General features: G+C 40.2%; 1 protein-coding gene across 1 annotated transcript; it reads right to left on the bottom strand.

Moving 5' to 3' along the window:
• Positions 1-906: 906 nt before the first annotated feature.
• On the bottom strand, positions 907-6,029 carry LOC106590240 (myosin-6-like). The gene is made up of 13 exons (XM_082970626.1): positions 5,829-6,029; positions 5,350-5,493; positions 5,101-5,257; positions 4,988-5,015; positions 4,774-4,891; positions 4,561-4,620; positions 4,186-4,249; positions 3,994-4,092; positions 3,497-3,569; positions 3,272-3,302; positions 3,047-3,185; positions 2,896-2,953; positions 907-913 (listed from the first exon to the last, which is right to left on the bottom strand). Exons 1-13 carry the CDS (start codon positions 6,027-6,029, stop codon positions 907-909), a joined length of 1,179 nt encoding a protein of 392 aa, XP_082826752.1.
• Positions 6,030-18,673: the final 12,644 nt, after the last annotated feature.

The following is an 18,673-nucleotide window of genomic DNA, read 5'->3' on the forward strand; positions in this document are numbered from 1 at the left end:
GTTTTTACGTCTTCACTATTATTCTACAATGTAGAAAATAGTACAAAATAAAGAAAAACCCTTGAATGAGTAGGTGTGTCCAAACTTTTGACTGGTACTGTAAATGTGATATTTCATTAAAAAAAATATATAAATTAGCCAACATTTCTAAAAACCAGTTTTATCTTTGTCATCTTGGGGTATTGTGTGTAGGTTGATGAGGAAAAAAACAATTGAATGAATTATAGAATAAGGCCATAAGGTCACAAAATGTGGAAAGGTCAAGGGGTCTGAATACTTTCCGATTGCACTGTATGTGGTCTTGCACTTTTGCACTTTTATAGACAATATACCACCGCACAGACAGGACATTGCTCAAACAAAACAAAACGCGCAATATAAACTGGAATTACATGAGTTATATTACTGAACTTTTTGTTGGCAAAATAATATTTGAATGGGAAGACTGTCACTGGCAAACATGGTTACAGACCCAACAACATTATATAGTATCCCCTCCTCGGGAAGAAAAGCACATTAGCTCATAATAAAACACAAAGCAAAACAATGAAATCATCCCAAAATTGCCAAAAATGATGAATAAGATACTAATGAGATAGACCGATATAACAATTGAGATGTACAAACTATGGCATAAGGGAACCATGAGCGGATGAGGCAAACCTTGATTTAGATTAAGACAATGAGCGAGCAGTCGATAACTATTTGTTCAGCACTTTTGAAATTTACAGCGACAGAATTCAGAACATGGGCCGTTCTTACAGTATTCTCCCTGTACACCAAGTCAGAACCATATGATAAATAACGGGGGCATATAAGCAGACAATGAAAGCTCTTACAATATTCGATAATGCCATTTCTCTAAAACAGGCTATAGGTTACATGTGCACCACCAAAAACAGTAGGCTACATTCTGAGGGGGAGAGGGACCACATTTTTAGTGTGAGACACATGGGCTACTAACAGGTACACAATATACACTTAGTATTACTTTCTTAGCTACTGTATGCATATCTTCCTGGAATATTACATAATTTATGCAGCAGACATATTTTTGGGACTCACCGTTGTTGTGCTGTGCTCACTTGAACATGGTGTGGCGGTCCTTCTTGTGGGCAAACTTTGTCATCAAATCGTGTCATCAAAGTCTGCATTCTCTGGATTTATGGTGCTTTCAAAACAACTGGGAACTCGGAAAAAAACAAGGTCGAATCATGACGTCAGTGATCTTCAGACACAATGGCTTCAAGTGATTCCTCTCATCAACACGAATTCGACAATGGAGCATCTGTTAGCTACATGGTGACATTCAACTATACATGTTTCTTTTGTTATATATATTTTTATTCAAGTTTTACAAAATGTTCATCAATGTAAGTACAAAGATTTGACCATATCCCAACTGCCCTCCCTCCACACAACACATCCACCAAACTTGCTTGTTATATTGATGACTGTACCTATTATGTAATGACTACTGGGAATATCTACTGGGAAACCTTAAAGCATCTCATCAGAGGGGAGCCTCTGCAAGCCATTGAAGCATGATATAAATGGTTGCCATTTTCTAACAAATGTATCATTGGAACCCCTAAGAGAATACTTAATTTTCTCAAGCTTTGGGAAGAACATTACATCGTTGAGCGATTGAGAAATAGAGTGGGGCTGAGCAGACTTCCACTGGAAAATAATTCTATGCCGAGCTGATAAGGATGTAAAAGCAACAATATCGGCATGTTTTGGGTCCAAGGAGAACAAGTCTTCTGGAATACCAAAAACAGCTATCAGGGGACATGGCTGCAGGCTAATTTCAAGCACCTCATATATATTTTTTAAATAGAAGCCCAGTAATTTTGTAGTTTAGAGCATTGAATGAACATGTGACAAAGGTCACATGGTGAGACATGACATCTATCACACTCATCATTTACATATATTTGAGAGAATCTGTATTTGGAAAAATGCACTCTATGTAAAACCTTAAATTGTATGAGACCATGACGAATCGCCTCATCCCACCACTACAGTGTAAATTCAACACCCATTTCTCATTCCCAAGCAGATTTAGATTTGTTGGTGGAGTGTTTGTCCAATGACATAATACACAGATAGATCTGAGAAATGACTGCTTTCTGTCGAGTCAATATGCCATCCCAGGGTTGGCAAGGGGGTGGAGAAGGGTAGCCAGAAAATTGGGAGGAGACAATGCCTAATCTGAAGGTAACGGAAAAAGTGAGATGGAGGCAAATAGTATTTAGAGGCCAGGTTGGGAAAACTAGAAAAAATTCAATTTACATGTCTTGGAAAGACTTAATACCTTTCCTTGTCCAGTAAGAGAAAACATTATCTATTAGGGAAGCAGGGAATAAGTGATTCTTATCAATAGGACCTATAGTAGTTGCAGAGGAGAAAATGCTGTCAAAACTGGTACCAAATCTTAAGTGTGGAAAGCACTACAGGATTGCCAGTATAGCGAGATTGGGACGCTGGGAGAGAAGGGCAGAGTAAAGCAAGAAGAGATGCAGAAATACAAGAATGTGCCTCTAGGTGGCACCATAGGGTATCTGGAGCATGTAACCAGAATGGCAATTTCTGAAAGTTTGCTCCCCAGTAATAGTATAAAAAGTTGGGTATTGCAAGTCCTCCACTAAACTTGCATCTCTGAAGTAAAGATCTACTGACTCTGGGTACCTTTCCCCCCAGATAAATGTGGTAACAGCCTGATTGATTGACTTAAAAAAAAACATTGGTAAAAACAATGGGATAGATTGAAATAGATAAAGGAATTTGGGTAAACTGTTCATTTTTACAGTATAAATGCTTCTTATAAGTGATAGTGGTAAGCTACTGTAACCCATCTCTGAAAATAAGATTTCATTTGCGTAAGGATGACACAGACCCTTGACTAGGTCAGCAGAGTTCAGGCCCATCAGATATGCAGCTTTGTCAATATCTGGAAAGGCAAAGTTTTAAGATTGCAAGATTTTTAGATTTTTCAGATACTACTGCATATTGAAGTGAAAGGTTTTAAATCTTCAGCACTCACCCTCAGTGCCATCTGCCTCTGCTTGCTCCTCCCGCTGCTTATTCTTGAACTTCATGTTGCCGTAGTGCATGATGGCACCAGTCAATTTAGAAATGCCATTAATCTCTTCTTGTGCAAATCCAAGCACATTAAAGGCATCCTACTTCCAAATTAAAGGTAATTGTTTTGCATTGGAGAAGGGGTTAGAATATTATTGCATATACAGTGTATAGATATATTACTCACATCAGTATCCATTAGCTCATCTGCATCATTGGGGCAGTAGGTAGCCTAGTGGTTAGAGTGTTGGACTAGTAACCGAAAGGTTGCAAGATTGAATCCCCGAGCTGACAAGATAAAAATCTGTTGTTCTGCCCCTGAACAAGGCAGTTAAACCACTGTTCCTAGGCCGTCATTGAAAATAAGAATTTGTTCTTAACTGACTTGCCTAGTTAAATAAATAATAAATAAATGGAAGTTACAGCAATCTCTCCTTGGGAGATGAAGGCATAGTCATAGGGATTGCTGGTGATGAGTAGCATCTCTGAAAAGAATCGAACAGCTCAGTTTAATGTGTGGTCATGCTGTGGTATAGGTCAAAACAAGATACACTCAGTATTAGGATTGGGGTCAATTTGAAAATTGCTATTGTGTTATATTATAAATAGATGACAAATTAGCTATAATCAAGTTTCAAAAAACAGCAGCTGGAGATTGATTTGTGTGCTTCCAATTTCAGTGTTGCGTACTTTCATGGAATTTAAATAATTTCAACTTTCTTATGAAAAAAGGAAATAAATCATAAATCACGTTACATTGTGCTGTGCGTAAAACGCTGGGGGATGGGGTAGCACAATGCCTGGGTTGGCTGGGCTGCACCATAAGAACTGAATTGGATTTCATCAGAAATGTTCAGTTTAATCCAGAATTGACCTCAACCCTACTCAGTTTGATGATTCAATACTCACCCAGCAGTTCTGGTTTCTGTTGGGACAGGATCTGGTAGAAGATGTGGTAGTCTCTCTCAGCCTTGAGCTGGAAAGTGACACGTGACTTCTCCAGAAGATCTGATCAGTATGGAAAAGTGCTTTTAGATATGAATGTGTTTCCTGTCAAAGAGATCTGTTCAACCCTGAGCATATTTAGTATTGTACTCACTCAAGTCTCAATGTCAGCAGATGAAAGCTTCCCAATGACTTCAAAATGAATGAGGATGAATTTACCCTGTAAATTATTGTAATAGCATAAATTAATGAGCACAGGAGATCTGGGTTCAAGTAGTATTTGTTTTCTTTTTGAATACCTTAGGTGCGCTTGATTGAGCTTGCAGGGTGTAATCAAACACTGAACGTATTTGAAATAAAACAAATACTTTTTAACCCGGGTCTGGTGAACAGATAGTCCCAAAAGGGAAGATTAGCTGATGGACCTGAGGAAGATTGGCTAATGTCATGACATCAGCTAATGGTTATACAATTCAAATCCAGAGGATAAGATTTGAATGATATTTGAAAAACAAACAAGCACGAACGTACAAATCGGGAGGAGTTGTCATTCCTGGTGGTCTTGGCATTACCAAAAGCCTCCAGGGTCCCCTACAAAACAACAACCATAAAATGCAGCAATAATTAAAATGCAGCAATAAAAATCAATATTGTACAAACAAATATTGGATTCTTTCAACATGCTGTATGCCCATCCAGCCATGAAGATCGTTTAATTTAGGATCGATAATAATGAATATTTGCATTCTTTTTTACCTTTTTTTCTTCTGATACACTTTTCTTTCCGCTAACAGCAGCAATGCTGGCGAAATACTGGATGACTCTCTTGGTGTTAACAGTCTTTCCAGCACCAGATTCTCCACTGGAATTTAAAAATACAAATGTTGATGTCTCAGAATTTCTCTTAACTTTAAATAGTCTCAAATGGATATAACCTTTGGTTGATGTACTTACTTACGTGATAAGGACAGACTGATTTTTCCTGTCTCTTGAAAGAAAAGTATCAGTAAATGTGACATTATCCAAATATCATTTGATTTATGTAGATGAAAAGGAAAAATTATATTTTACCTGACAACATGTACTGGTAGGCATTGTCAGAGATGGAGAAGATGTGAGGAGGAGCTTCTGTCCTCTTCTTGCCTCTATATGCATTGACAACAGACTGATCGTACACTGGCAGCCACTTGTATGGGTTGACAGTGACACAGAACAGCCCTGAGTAGGTCTGTGGAAGACAAGGAGGATTCATATTTAGTTACATTCATTTGAATTAATATTTGTTTTAATGGAGATATTAGCAGACAGGTCATTACTTACATAGATCATCCAGGCTGCGTAACGCTCTTTGAGGTTAAACAGCACAGCGGGCTCGTGCAGGAAGGTGAACATCGCCATGTCCTCAATTTTATCAAACTTTGGCGGGTTCTGGGGGTGGACGTCGTCCTCCTTCACAGTAACAGTCTGAAAGAAGAGCAAATTAAATTGTTTTGTTTCATTTTCAATGTGCAGAGGTTTTCTCATCCTAATTTGAGATTACACACAACATTGAATTTTCACAAACAACCATTTACATGTAATGCCTGATTTACATGAAAGTTAGAGATCCCAAGTTATGATTCTTCTTTTTGTTGTCTCTTGTGAGAATATTTTTTTATATTCATCAATAAAGCGAATAACTCAATTCACTTTATAACAAATGTTTAATCAATCATAGAGTTATCAAAGTAGGAGAATGTATTATCTTATGATTTTCCAGGTCATATTTTTTTAGAAATGCTCTTCAACAAAATATTTACCTTTCCAAACTCAGTATCAGCGGTAACTTTAGCCCCATCTCTGCTGGTGATTGTGGCCTTGACGTACTCAACCTCAGGGTCAGGCACATAGCACTCTCTCTTTATGTCAAAGGGTCTAGTCTGGCATTCCATACGCTCCTTGTCTGATTTACGCAGAAAGGAAGCTGCGGCACCAAACTCTGCCATCAAACTGTCTCCCATTCCTAAACCTGTGCAGGCAGGAACAGATCATTGAATACATGCAGTTCCTTCAGAAAGAATTCATATCCTTTGACTTTTTCCAGATTTTGTTTTTTTCAGTCGGAATTCAAAATGGATGAAATATAATTTTTTCTCTCTCAATCATCTACACACAATACCCCATCATGATAACGTGAAAACATGTTTTTAGAAATGTTTGCAAATGTATTGAAAATGAAATCTGAAAATACTGTATCTCATTTACATAAGTATTAACACACCTGAGTCAATACTTTATAGAAATACCTTTGGCAGCATTTTCAGGTGTGTGTCTGCAATATTTGCCCATTATTCTTTTCTAAATTCTTCAAGCTCTGTCAAATTGGTTGTTGATCATTGCTACGCAACCATTTTCAGGTCTTGCCAATAGATTTTCAAGTAGATTTTGGTCAAAACTGTAACTCAGCCAGGAACATTCACTGTCTTCGGAAGCAAAACCAGTTTAGATTTTTCCTTTTGTTTTAGGATTTTGTCCTGCTGAAAGGTGAATTTGTCTCCCAGTGTCGGTTGCAAAGCAGACTGAACCAGGTTTTTTTCTAGGATTTTGCCTGTGCTTAGCTCTATTACATTTATTAATATCCTATAAAACTCCTTAGTCCTTGCTAATAACAAGCATACCCATAACATGATGCAGCCACCACCATGAAAATATGAAGAGTGGTACTCAGTGATGTGTTATGTTGGATTTGCCCCAAACATAACTCTTGTATTCAGGACATAAAGGGAATTTCTTTGCCAAATGTTTTACAGTTTTACTTTAGTGCCTTATTGCAAACAGGATGCATGTTTTGGAATATTTTTGATTCTGTACAGGCTTTCTTCTTTTCACTCTGTCATGTATTGTGGATTGTCTACAATGTTGTTGAGCCATCCTCAGTTCTCCTATTGTCACGGTTGTCGTAGGGTAGAGCGGACCAAGACGCAGTGGGAATATGTGCACTCATCTTCTTTTATTAAACGGACAAAGAAGGTAAACCAAAATAAATACGTACACAAAAAAAACAAAAAAAAACAACGCCAAATAACAGGCCGGTAAGGCACAGAGCTATACACAGCACAATCTCCCACAAAACACTAAAACAAACACATTCCTATATATAGGACCCTCAATCAGAGGCAACTAGAAAACACCTGCCTCCAATTGAGAGTCCAATCCCCAATTAACTAAACATAGAAATACAAAGAACTAGACGAAACATAGAAATACATAAACATAGACCAGTGCCCAAAACCCGGAAAAATAAATCAAACACCAAACTAAACACACAACCACCCCGAACCACATAAACCAAATACCCCCTGACACGTCCTGACCAAACTACAATTTACAAATAACCCCTTCTACTGGTCAGGACGTGACACCTATCGTAGCCATTAAACTGTAACTGTTTTAAAGTTACCATTAGCCTCATGGTGAAATCCCTGAGTGGTTTCCTTCCTCTCTGGCAACTGAGTTAGGAAGGATACCTGTATCTTTGTAGTGACTGGGTGTATTAATACAACATCCAAAGTGTCATTAATAAATTCACTATGCTGAAAAGGATATTTTATTTTTACCCATCTACCAATAGGTGCCCTAATTTGCAAGGCATTAGAAATCCTCCCTGGTCTTTGTGTTTGAATCTGTGTTTGAAATTCACTGGTCGACTGAGGGACCTTACAGATAATTGTGTGTATGGGGTACAGAGATGAGGTAGTAATTTCAAAGTCATGTTAAAAACTACTATTGCACACAGAGTGATTCCATGAAACGTATTATCTAACTTGTTTAGCAACTGTTTATTCCTGAACTCATTTAGGCTTGCAATAACAAAGTGGTTGAATACTTATTGACTCAAGACATTTCAGCTTGACATTTTTTATCATTTGTAAAAATATCTAAAAACATGATTCCACTTTGAATTATGGGGTATAGTGTGTAGGCTAGTGACACAAAATCTCAATTTAAATAATTTTAAATTCAGGCTTTAATGCAACAAAATTTGAAAAAAGTAAAGGAGTGTGAGTAATTTACAGAAAGTACCAGGTTTGAGTTGGAATAATGCCATTTACGCGTTGTTTTGGATAGTGTGTATGTAAATGCATTCTGCCCATTGGGCACACACTGGTTGAATCAACGTTGTTTCCACGTCATTTCAGTGAAATTACATTGAACCAATGTGGAATAGACATTGAATTGACATCTGTACCCAGTGGGTATGTACAGTTGAAGTCAGAAGTTTACATACACCTTAGCCAAATACATTTAAACTCAGTTTTTCACAATTCCTGACATTTGATCCGAGTACAAATTTCCTGTTTTAGGTCAGTTAGGATCACCACTTTATTTTAAGAATGTGAAATGTCAGAATAATAGTAGAGAATGATTTATTTCAGATTTTATTTATTTCATCACATTCCCAGTGGGTCAGAAGTTTACATACACTCAATTAGTATTTGGTAGCATTGCCTTTAAATTGTATAACTTGGGACAAACGTTTCGGGTAGCCTTCCACAAGCTTCCCACAATAAGTTGGGTGAACTTTGGCCCATTCCTTCTGACAGACCTGGTGTAACTGAGTCAGGTTTATAGGCCTCCTTGCTCTTTTTCCAGTTCTGCCCACAAATGTTCTATAGGATTGGGGTCAGAGCTTTGTGATGGCCACTCCAATACCTTGACTTTGTTGTCCTTAAGCCATTTTGCCACAACTTTGGAAGTATGCTTGGGGTCATTGTCCATTTGGAAGACCCATTTGTGACCAAGCTTTGACTTCCTGACTGATGTCTTGAGATGTTGCTTCAATATATCCACATAATTGTCCTCCCTCATGATGCCATCTATTTTGTGAGGTGCACCAGTCCCTCCTGCAGCAAAGCACCCCCACAACATGATGCAGCTACCCCCGTGCTTCACGGTTGGGATGGTGTTCTACAGCTTGCAAGCCTCCCCCTTTTTCCTCCAAACATAACAATGGTCATTATGGCCAAACAGTTCTATTTTTGTTTCATCAGACCAGAGGACATTTCTCCAAAAAGTACGATCTTTGTCCCCCTGTGCAGTTGCAAACCATAGTCTGGCTTTTTTTATGGGGGTTTTGGAGCAGTGGCTTCTTCCTTGCTGAGCGGCTTTTCAGGTTATGTTGATATAGGACTCGTTTTACTGTTGATATTGGTACCTGTTTCCTCCAGCATCTTCACAAGGTCCTTTGCTGTTGTTCTGGGATTGATTTGCACTTTTTGAACCAAAGTAGGTTCATCTCTAGGAGACAGAACGCGTCTCCTTCCTGAGCAGTATGACGGCTACGTGGTCCCATTGTGTTTACACTTGCGTACTATTGTTTGTACAGATGAACGTGGTACCTTCAGGCATTTGGAAATTGCTCCCAAGGATGAACCAGACTTGTGGAGGTCTACAAAATGTTTTCTTAGGTCTTGGCTGATTTATTTTATTTTCCCATGATGTCAAGCAAAGAGGCACTGAGTTTGAAGGTAGGCCTTAAAATACATCCACAGGTACACCTCCAATTGACTCAAATGATGTCAATTAACCTATAAGAAGCTTCTAAAGCCATGACATAATTTTCTGTAATTTTCCAAGCTGTTTAAAGGCACAGTCAACTTAGTGTATGTAAACTTCTGACCCACTGGAATTGTGTAACAGTGAATTATAAGTGAAATAATCTGTCTGTAAACAATTATTGGAAAAATTACTTGTGTCATGCACAAAGTAGATGTCCTAACCAACTTGCCAAAACTATAGTTTGTTCACAAGAAATTTGTGGAGTGATTGAAAAATGAGATAATGGCTCCAACCTAAGTGTACAGTGAGGGAAAAAAGTATTTGATCCCCTGCTGATTTTGTACGTTTGCCCACTGACAAAGAAATGATCAGTCTATAATTTTAATGGTAGGTTTATTTGAACAGTGAGAGACAGAATAATAACAAAAAAATCCAGAAAAACGCATGTAAAAAATGATTTGCATTTTAATGAGGGAAATAAGTATTTGACCCCCTCTCAATCAGAAAGATTTCTGGCTCCCAGGTGTCTTTTATACAGGTAACAAGCTGAGATTAGGAGCACACTCTTAAAGAGAGTACTCCTAATCTCAGTTTGTTACCTGTATAAAAGACACCTGTCCACAGAAGCAATCAATCAATCAGATTCCAAACTCTCCACCATGGCCAAGACCAAAGAGCTCTCCAAGGATGTCAGGGACAAGATTGTAGACCTACACAAGGCTGGAATGGGCAACAAAACCATCGCCAAGCAGCTTGGTGAGAAGGTGACAACAGTTGGTGCGATTATTTGCAAATGGAAGAAACACAAAAGAACTGTCAATCTCCCTCGGCCTGGGGCTCCATGCAAGATCTCACCTCGTGGAGGTAGCAGTAGCGTAAAAGAGGGGTTGGCGGGTGGTGGGTGGCGAGGCACAATGCAGATAGTCCGGGTAGCCAATGTGCAGGGGCACCAGTTAGTCGGGCTAATTGAGGTAGTATGTACATGAATGTACAGTTAAAGTGACTATAAATATATAATAAACAGAGATTAGCAGCAGCATAAAAGAGGGGTTGGGGGAGGGGCAGGGAAATGCAAATAGTCCGGGTAGCCATTTGATTACTTGTTCAGGAGTCTAATGGCTTGGGGGTAAAAACTGTAGAGAAGCCTTTTGGTCCTAGACTTGGCGATCCGGTACCGCTTGCCAGACGGTAGTGGAGAGAAAATTCTATGACTGGGGTGGCTGGGGTTGTTTTAGGGCCTTCCTCTGACACCGCCTGGTGTAGAGGTCCTGGATGGCAGGCAGCTTAGCCCCAGTGATGTACTGGGCCGTACGCACTACCCTCGGTAGTGCCTTGCAGTCAGAGACCGAGCAGTTCCCGTACCAGGCAGTGATGCAACCAGTCTGGATGCTCTCGATGTCGCAGCTGTACAACCTTTTGAGGACTTGAGGACACATGCCAAATCTTTTTAGTTTCCTCAGGGGGAATAGGCTTTGTCGTGCCCTCTTCACGACTGTCTTGGTGTGTTTGGACCATGAAAGTTTGTTGGGGATGTGGACACCAAGTAACATGAAGCTTTCAACCTGCTCCACTACAGCCGCGTTTATGAGAATGGGGGCGTGCTCGGTCCTCCTTTTCCTGTAGTCCACAATCATCTCCTTTGTCTTGATTATGTTGAGGGATAGGTTGTTATTCCGGCACTACCCGGCGGGGTCTCTGACCTCCTCCTTTAGGCTGTCTCGTCATTGTTAGTGATCAGGCCTACCGCTGTTGTGTCGTTGTGCTCTGTTGTGCAAACTTAATGATGGTGTTGGAGTTGTTACTGGCCACGCAGCTGTGGGTGAACAGGGAGTGCAGGAAGGGACTGAGCACGCACCCCTGAGGGGCTCCCGTGTTGAGGATCAGCGTGGCGGATGTGTTGCAAGCTACCCTCACCACCTGGGGGCGGCCCATCAGGAAGTCCAGGATCCAGTTGCAGAGGGCGGTGTTTAGTCCCAGGATTCTTAGCTTAGTGATGAGCTTTAAGGGCACTATGGTGTTGAATGCTGAGCTGTAGTCAATGAATAGCATTCTCACGTAGGTGTTCCTTTTGTCCAGGTGGGAATGGGCAGTGTGGAGTGCAATAGAGATTGCATCATCTGTGGATCTGTTTGGGCGGTATGCAAATTGGAGTGGGTCTAGGGTTTCTGGGATAATGGTGTTAATATGAACCATTATCAGCCTTTCAAAGCACTTCATGGCTACGGACGTGAGTGCTACGGGTCTCTAGTCATTTAGGCAGTTTGCCTTAGTGTTCTTGGGCACAGGGACTATGGTGGTCTGCTTGAAACATGTTGGTATTACAAACTCAATCAGGGACATGTTGAAAATGTCAGTGAAGACACCTGCCAGTTGGTCAGCACATGCTAAGGACACACGTCCTGGTAATCCGTCTGGCCCCATTTCCTTGTGAATGTTGACCTGTTCAAAGGTCTTACTCACATCGGCTACGGAGAGCGTGATCACACAGTCATCCGGAACAGCTGATGCTCTCATGCATGCCTCAGTGTTGCTTGCCTCAAAGCGAGCATAGAAGTGATTTAGCTCATCTGGTAGGCTCGTGTCACTGGGCAGCTCGCGGCTGTGCTTCCCTTTGTAGTATGTAATAGTTTGCAAGCTCTGCCACATAAGACGAGCGTTGGAGCCGGCGTAGTACGATTCAATCTTAGCCCTGTATTGGCGCTTTGCCTGTTTGATGGTTCGTCGGAAGGCATAGCAAGATTTCTTATAAGCTTCCGGGTTAGAGTCCCGCACCTTGAAAGCGGCAGCTCTACCCTTTAGCTCAGTGCGAATGTTGCCTGTAATCCACGGCTTCTGTTTGGGGTATGTACGTACAGTCACTGTGGGGACGACGTCCTCGATGCACTTATTGATAAAGCCAGTGACTGATGTGGTGTACTCCTCAATGCCATTGGAAGAATCCCGGAACACGTTCCAGTCTGTGCTAGCAAAACACTCATATTTATTTTGACAGTGAAGCTAAAAGTTTTAATTTGGCTTTTTACTCCAATAATTTGGAAAGTACAGAATGTCACCTTTTTATTTGAGGGTATATTCATACACATCTGTTTTACCATTTAGAAATAAAAGCACTTTATGCATCTAGTCACCCCATTTGAATACTTTTTTTTCATAATAGGAACTGAATGGTGAATAATGTGTTGTGTAATTGTGGAGTCACTTTTATTGTAAATAAGAATAGAAGATGTTTTCTGAACACTTGGATGGAAAATAAATAATTATGAATGAATAATGAATAGTCAGAAAGTTACAGAGGCACATATATCATACCACCCCCCTCCCAAAATGCCACTTTAATTGGTAGTGGTGAGAGGTTAGCATGTCTTAGGAGTATTATCTTTGTCCCTCTGTAAGTTTCTCACTCATCATTATTCACGATTCATTAATGATTATCTGTAATCATGGTAGCATCCACATTAATGTAGACATTCTATTCTTATTTAATATTAAAGTGACTCCAAAATGATACTACATTATTTACCATTCATTGCTATTGGGCACATCATAATCTGAAGCACAACCAAAACTGTACATGCAACCAACAAGTTTGTAGAGTCACAAGCTTGATGTAGTCATTGTGTGCTAGGAATATGGGACCAAAAACTACACTTTTGACTACTTCAATACACATATAAGTGAATTTGTTCAAATACTTATGACACCATCAAATAAGGGGACTAGATACATAAAGTACTTTGTTGAAGCACTGTTTACAGTGATTACAGCATCGAGTCTTCTTTGGTATGATGCTACAAGCTTGGCACACCTGTATTTGGGGAGTTTCTCCCATTCTTCTCTACAGATCCTCTCAAGCTCTGTCAGGTTGGATGAGGAGCGTCACTGCACAGCTATTTTCCGGTCTCTCCAGAGATTCAATCGCGTTCAACTCCAGGCTCTGGCTGGGCCACTCAAGGACATTCAGAGACTTGTCCCAAAGCCACTTCTGCGTTGTCTTGGTTGTGTGCTTGGGGTTCTTGTCCTGTTGGAAGGTGAACCTTCGCCCCAGTCTGAAGTCCTGAGCGGTCTAGAGCAGGTTTTCATCAAGGATGTCCCATCTCCACAGAGGAACTCTAAATCTCTGTCAGAATGACCATCGGGCCCTTCTCCCCCGATTGTTCAGTTTGGCCGGGCGGCCAGCTCTATGAAGAGTCTTGGTGGTTCCAAATTTCTTCCATTTAAGAATGATGGCACCTCTTTTTTGGCACCCTTCCCCAGGTCTTTGCCTTCGACACAATCCTGTCTCGGAGTTCTACGGACAATTCCTTCGACCTTATGGCTTGGTTTTTGCACTGACTTGCACTGTCAACTGTGGAACCTTATATAGACAGGTGTGTGCCTTTCCAAATCATGTTCAATCAATTCAATTTACCACAGATGGACTCCAATCAAGTTGTAGAAACATCAAGGATGATCAATGGACACAGGATGCACCTGAGCTCAATTTCGAGTCTCATAGCAAAGGGTCTGAGTAAGGTATCTGTTTCTATTTTTAATATATTTGCAAAAATATCTAAAAACATGTTTTCACTTTGTCAATATGGGGTATTGTGTATAGATTTTTTATTTTATTCAATCAATTTTAGAATAAGGCCGTAACATAACAAAATGTGGAAAAAGTCAAGGGGTCTGAATAATAAGGCACTGTACCTGTGGCTGGTTACTCACTGTTGCCATGGTTTGTTGAATGCCAGGATTCTCATAACAAACATTTCTCAAACGTGAGAAACAACATCCATTTAAATCTTCATACTTTACAGTATTTTTTACAATATCAACCATATTTTGATAGTTTTACATTTTATTGTGTTAATGACAAAGGCAACCATGCATTATTGTTGTAATACTTTAATTTCAGTGTAATGCAATAATATTAAATCATATTAAATACATCAACAACTTTATGGCTTCAGGGCTATATTTCGCTGTTCTTTGGAACCTATTTTGGAATGCATAGAGTAAATTAGGTCTTGGATTTTTCCTTAATACTTCATAATGAGCTCCCGAGTGGCGCAGCGGTCTAAGGCAAAGCATCTCAGTGCTAGAGGTGTCACTACAGACACCCTGGTTTGAATCCAGGCTGTATCACAACCGGCTGTGATTGGGAGTCCCATAGGGCGGTGCACAATTGGCCCAGTGTCGTCCAGGTTTGGCCGGTGTAGGCCATCATTGTAAATAAGAATTTGTTCTTAACTGACTTACCTAGTTAAATAAAGGTTAAATAAATAAAAAAATTATATGTCATTGAACTTAACAAGGGCCCCAGGACCAGTGGAATTAAAATAGCCCCATAACATCAAAGATCCATCACCATATTTTATAGCTGGTATGGGCATCTTTTCTGCTTTTGCATTCTCCTTTCGACGCAAAACCCATCATTCATGTGTGTGTCCAAAGAGCTCTATTTTAATTTAATCTGGAGTTTGCTAAACGGCATTGGCACTTGGATTGGAAGCAGTGCTTTGGTCAGATGAAATGAAAATAGAGCACCAACATTACAATTCATACCTACTTTAAAATATTGTGGAGCATCTTTGGTGTTATGGGGCTATTTTGCTTCCACTGGTCCTGGAGCCCTGGTTAAGGTCAACCTCATCATGAACTCTACCCAGTACCAGGACATTTTAACCAACAACCTTGTTGCCTCTGCTAAGAGGCTGAAACTTGGCCACAAGTGGATCTTTCAGGAAAACAAGCCCAAGGACACATCAAAATCCACAAAGAAATGGTTAATTGGCCACAAAATCAACATTTTACAATGGCCATATGAGTATCCGGACTTGAGCCCTATTGAAAACCTGTGGTTTGAATTGAAGAGGGCAGTCCATAAGCACAGATGGATCTGGAAGGATTCTCTATGAAGGAATGGTGGAAGAGCCTCCCTAATGTGTTCTCATAAAATATTTTAGGAAAAGGCTCAGACCCATTGTTCTCACAAGGTGGGGTATTGAAAGGTATTGAATACAGGGTAGTCAATAATTTCGACAAAATATCCTGCTCTGAACAATTGTATTAATATAAAATATGATAATTTCCCATTTTTTTAGCTTACTACATAGCTCAAAGGTCAGTAAACCAACAGCACATCGGAAATGTGTGATGTTCAGAGCAGACCAAAAGTAGCTAGGTCCACTGTAGCTGAAATCTACAGCTTGTGTTAGTGATGACACTGACAACATGTAATTACTGTACACGATAGATGTATTATGCAACATAAACAAGTTGACTAGATTGATGAGTACCGTCAAGAATATTTAATTTTAAAAATGAATAACATTATTTGTGTTTATTTTTTGCATTAGTATACAAATTTGTCAACCCTTCAACTGACCATGAGGCACTTCAATGTGCTTGAATGTGTGGGCCTCACCATCTGACATTGTAATAGCTGCAGCCTTCTCACATAAATAATTCCAGGCCACAAATGGAAGGGAGGACTCCATTTACCTCATGAGTTGTTAACAAAACTTTCACCCAGGCACGTCATACCTGAGTTGGAAACAGAAGATATTGCTTATTTTACACATAATTCATTGATAGATGTTCAATTTACTATCAGTGCTCCTTAAAAAAAAGGTTACGTGACGTTTATATGCGTCCAACATGTCAGATACTTGTAACGCTTTCAAAAACAATATGCTATTGAAACCTTGATGAAGAGCATTTTGTTTATTCCCCCTGCTATTTATTAGCGTCCTCTGTGTAAAGTTTGCATCAACTCAGTCTTAGTACATTGCATACAGAAAAACATGTGTAGCCCGTGTATTTCTCCATTAGACTGAGTGAGTATCTAATAAGGTGCTGAGACAAGGGGCATGAGGTCTTGGATTTGTAAGTGTCACACTGTTAACGATCAAGAAGTGTGACGCTGTTAACAAGGTGATGGTGTACTGGTGACATAGCTGGAAAGAGTGTTACCTCCTTCAAGACCTGTGCATATGACCCTTCTATAGTATAATGTATATTGGGGCCCTTATGACTCATACAACTTCACACCTTGGCCCTCGCTTCAGCCTTGAGGTTCCACAGCTGAACATACTGCCCCCTAACCTTCAATGACGCGCTAAGGATCCCATTCCCAGCTGTCGTGTGTAACGCTTGATGTACTTGAACACATGGATTCACCTTAACCTATTCTTGGTCCTTGGTCTCTATAGATAGCCAGACTGCCAGGCAATCTCCACTGCTCCCCCAGGCTAAGACCATCTTTTCCCTCACTAAGGGACATGGCCTCCCTGACAGGGGGTGAAAGAAAGATGTTGGAGTAGCCTCCACAAATCTTCCTCTAGCAACAGAATCAGCACTGACCAAGGTAAGTCATGACATTATCTTTAACTCCTAGAGAACTGTCAGCATGCAGTATTCAATGTGAAGGTGCAGGGATAATATCTTTTGAGAAATTAGTGTGGATATTATTTCTGTCAATAGACTGAGAAAATAGCCTTGATTTGATAGGACCTCGCTTCAATCTCATTTTTGGTGTAGATCATTTGTTGTGAGTTCCCAGCTGGACTTGGTAGGAAGTACAGTTTGCAGCCCAAGAGATCACATCACAGTCCTCCCTGTAGTTAACACAGATGGAATATTAGCGTGTTGTTTCTTAATGTATTAGTAGTTAAGTATAACACTTAAAACTCTTGCATATAAAATTAATGTCAAGGTATTTCAGTAATAATGTGGTAACACTTCACAATAAGGGTACATTAAATTAAAATCTTAATTGTGCCAGTTATTGATGTTGAGTGACGCAAAGGTAAGATAGATCAAATGTAAGTAAATAGGAAGACAACACATTGGGCAAAATAGTTTTTTATGCAAATAAAATAAATATAATTGTTTTTGTTCCTTTTTCAGCTAGAAAGCATTGTCTAACGACCAGCCTAAATATAAAAAAATATGCAACAATTATATTACTGATAGTTACATTTTAATTAGCGTCTTTCCAAAGCCCAATGAAGAAAATGATAGAGAAGCACCAACATTAGCCTATACAATAAGCAGAATACAAGACACGGTTGTGATTGAATTATAACCTAAATATGTGTAGGAGGTGTGAAAATCATACACATGTAGCCTAGTGAATTTTGAATTTAAATCTACATTTTGGGGGTTTAGAACGGAGCAGAAGACATATGTAAATGATTCACTGGAACGGACAATAAAGTTGTTTTCTATTCTAATAAGTGGGGTGTGACTGTTCAAATCAAATTTATTTTTATATAGCCCTTCGTACATCAGCTGATATTCTCAAAGTGCTGTACAGAAACCCAGCCTAAAACCCCAAACAGCAAGCAAAGCATGTGAAAGAAGCACGGTGGCTAGGAAAAACTCCCTAGGAAAAACTCCCTAGAAAAGGCCAAAAACCTAGGAAGAAACCTAGAGAGGAACCAGGCTATGAGGGGTGGCCAGTCCTCTTCTGGCTGTGCAGGGTGGATATTATAACAGAACATGGTCAAAATGTTAAAATGTTAAAATGTTCATAAATGACCAGCATGGTCAAATAATAATAATCATAGTAGTTGTCGAGGGTGCAACAAGCACGTCCGGTGAACAGGTCAGGGTTCCATAGCCGCAGGCAGAACAGTTGAAACTGGAGCAGCAGCACGGCCAGGTGGACTGGGGACAGCAAGGAGTCATCATACCAGGTAGTCCTGAGGCATGGTCCTAGGGCTCAGGTCCTCCGAGAGAAAGACAGAAAGAGAGAAAGAGAGAATTAGAGAGAGCATATTTAAATACACACAGGACACCGGATAAGACAAGAGAAATACTCCAGATGTAACAGACTGACCCTAGCCCCCCGACACATAAACTACTGCAGCATAAATACTGGAGGCTGAGACAGGAGGGATCAGAAGACACTGTGGCCCCATCCGATGATACCCCCGGACAGGGCCAAACAGGCAGGATATAACCCCACCCACTTTGCCAAAGCACAGCCCCCACACCACTAGAGGGATGTCTCCAACCACCAACTTACCGTCCTAAGACAAGGCCGAGTATAGCCCACAACGATCTCCGCCATGGCACAACCCAAGGGGGGGGCGCCAACCCAGACAGGAAGACCACGTCA

Source organism: Salmo salar, chromosome 29 (genome assembly GCF_965601325.2).
Source record: "Salmo salar chromosome 29, fSalSal1, whole genome shotgun sequence".
Taxonomy (NCBI): Eukaryota; Metazoa; Chordata; class Actinopteri; order Salmoniformes; family Salmonidae; genus Salmo; species Salmo salar.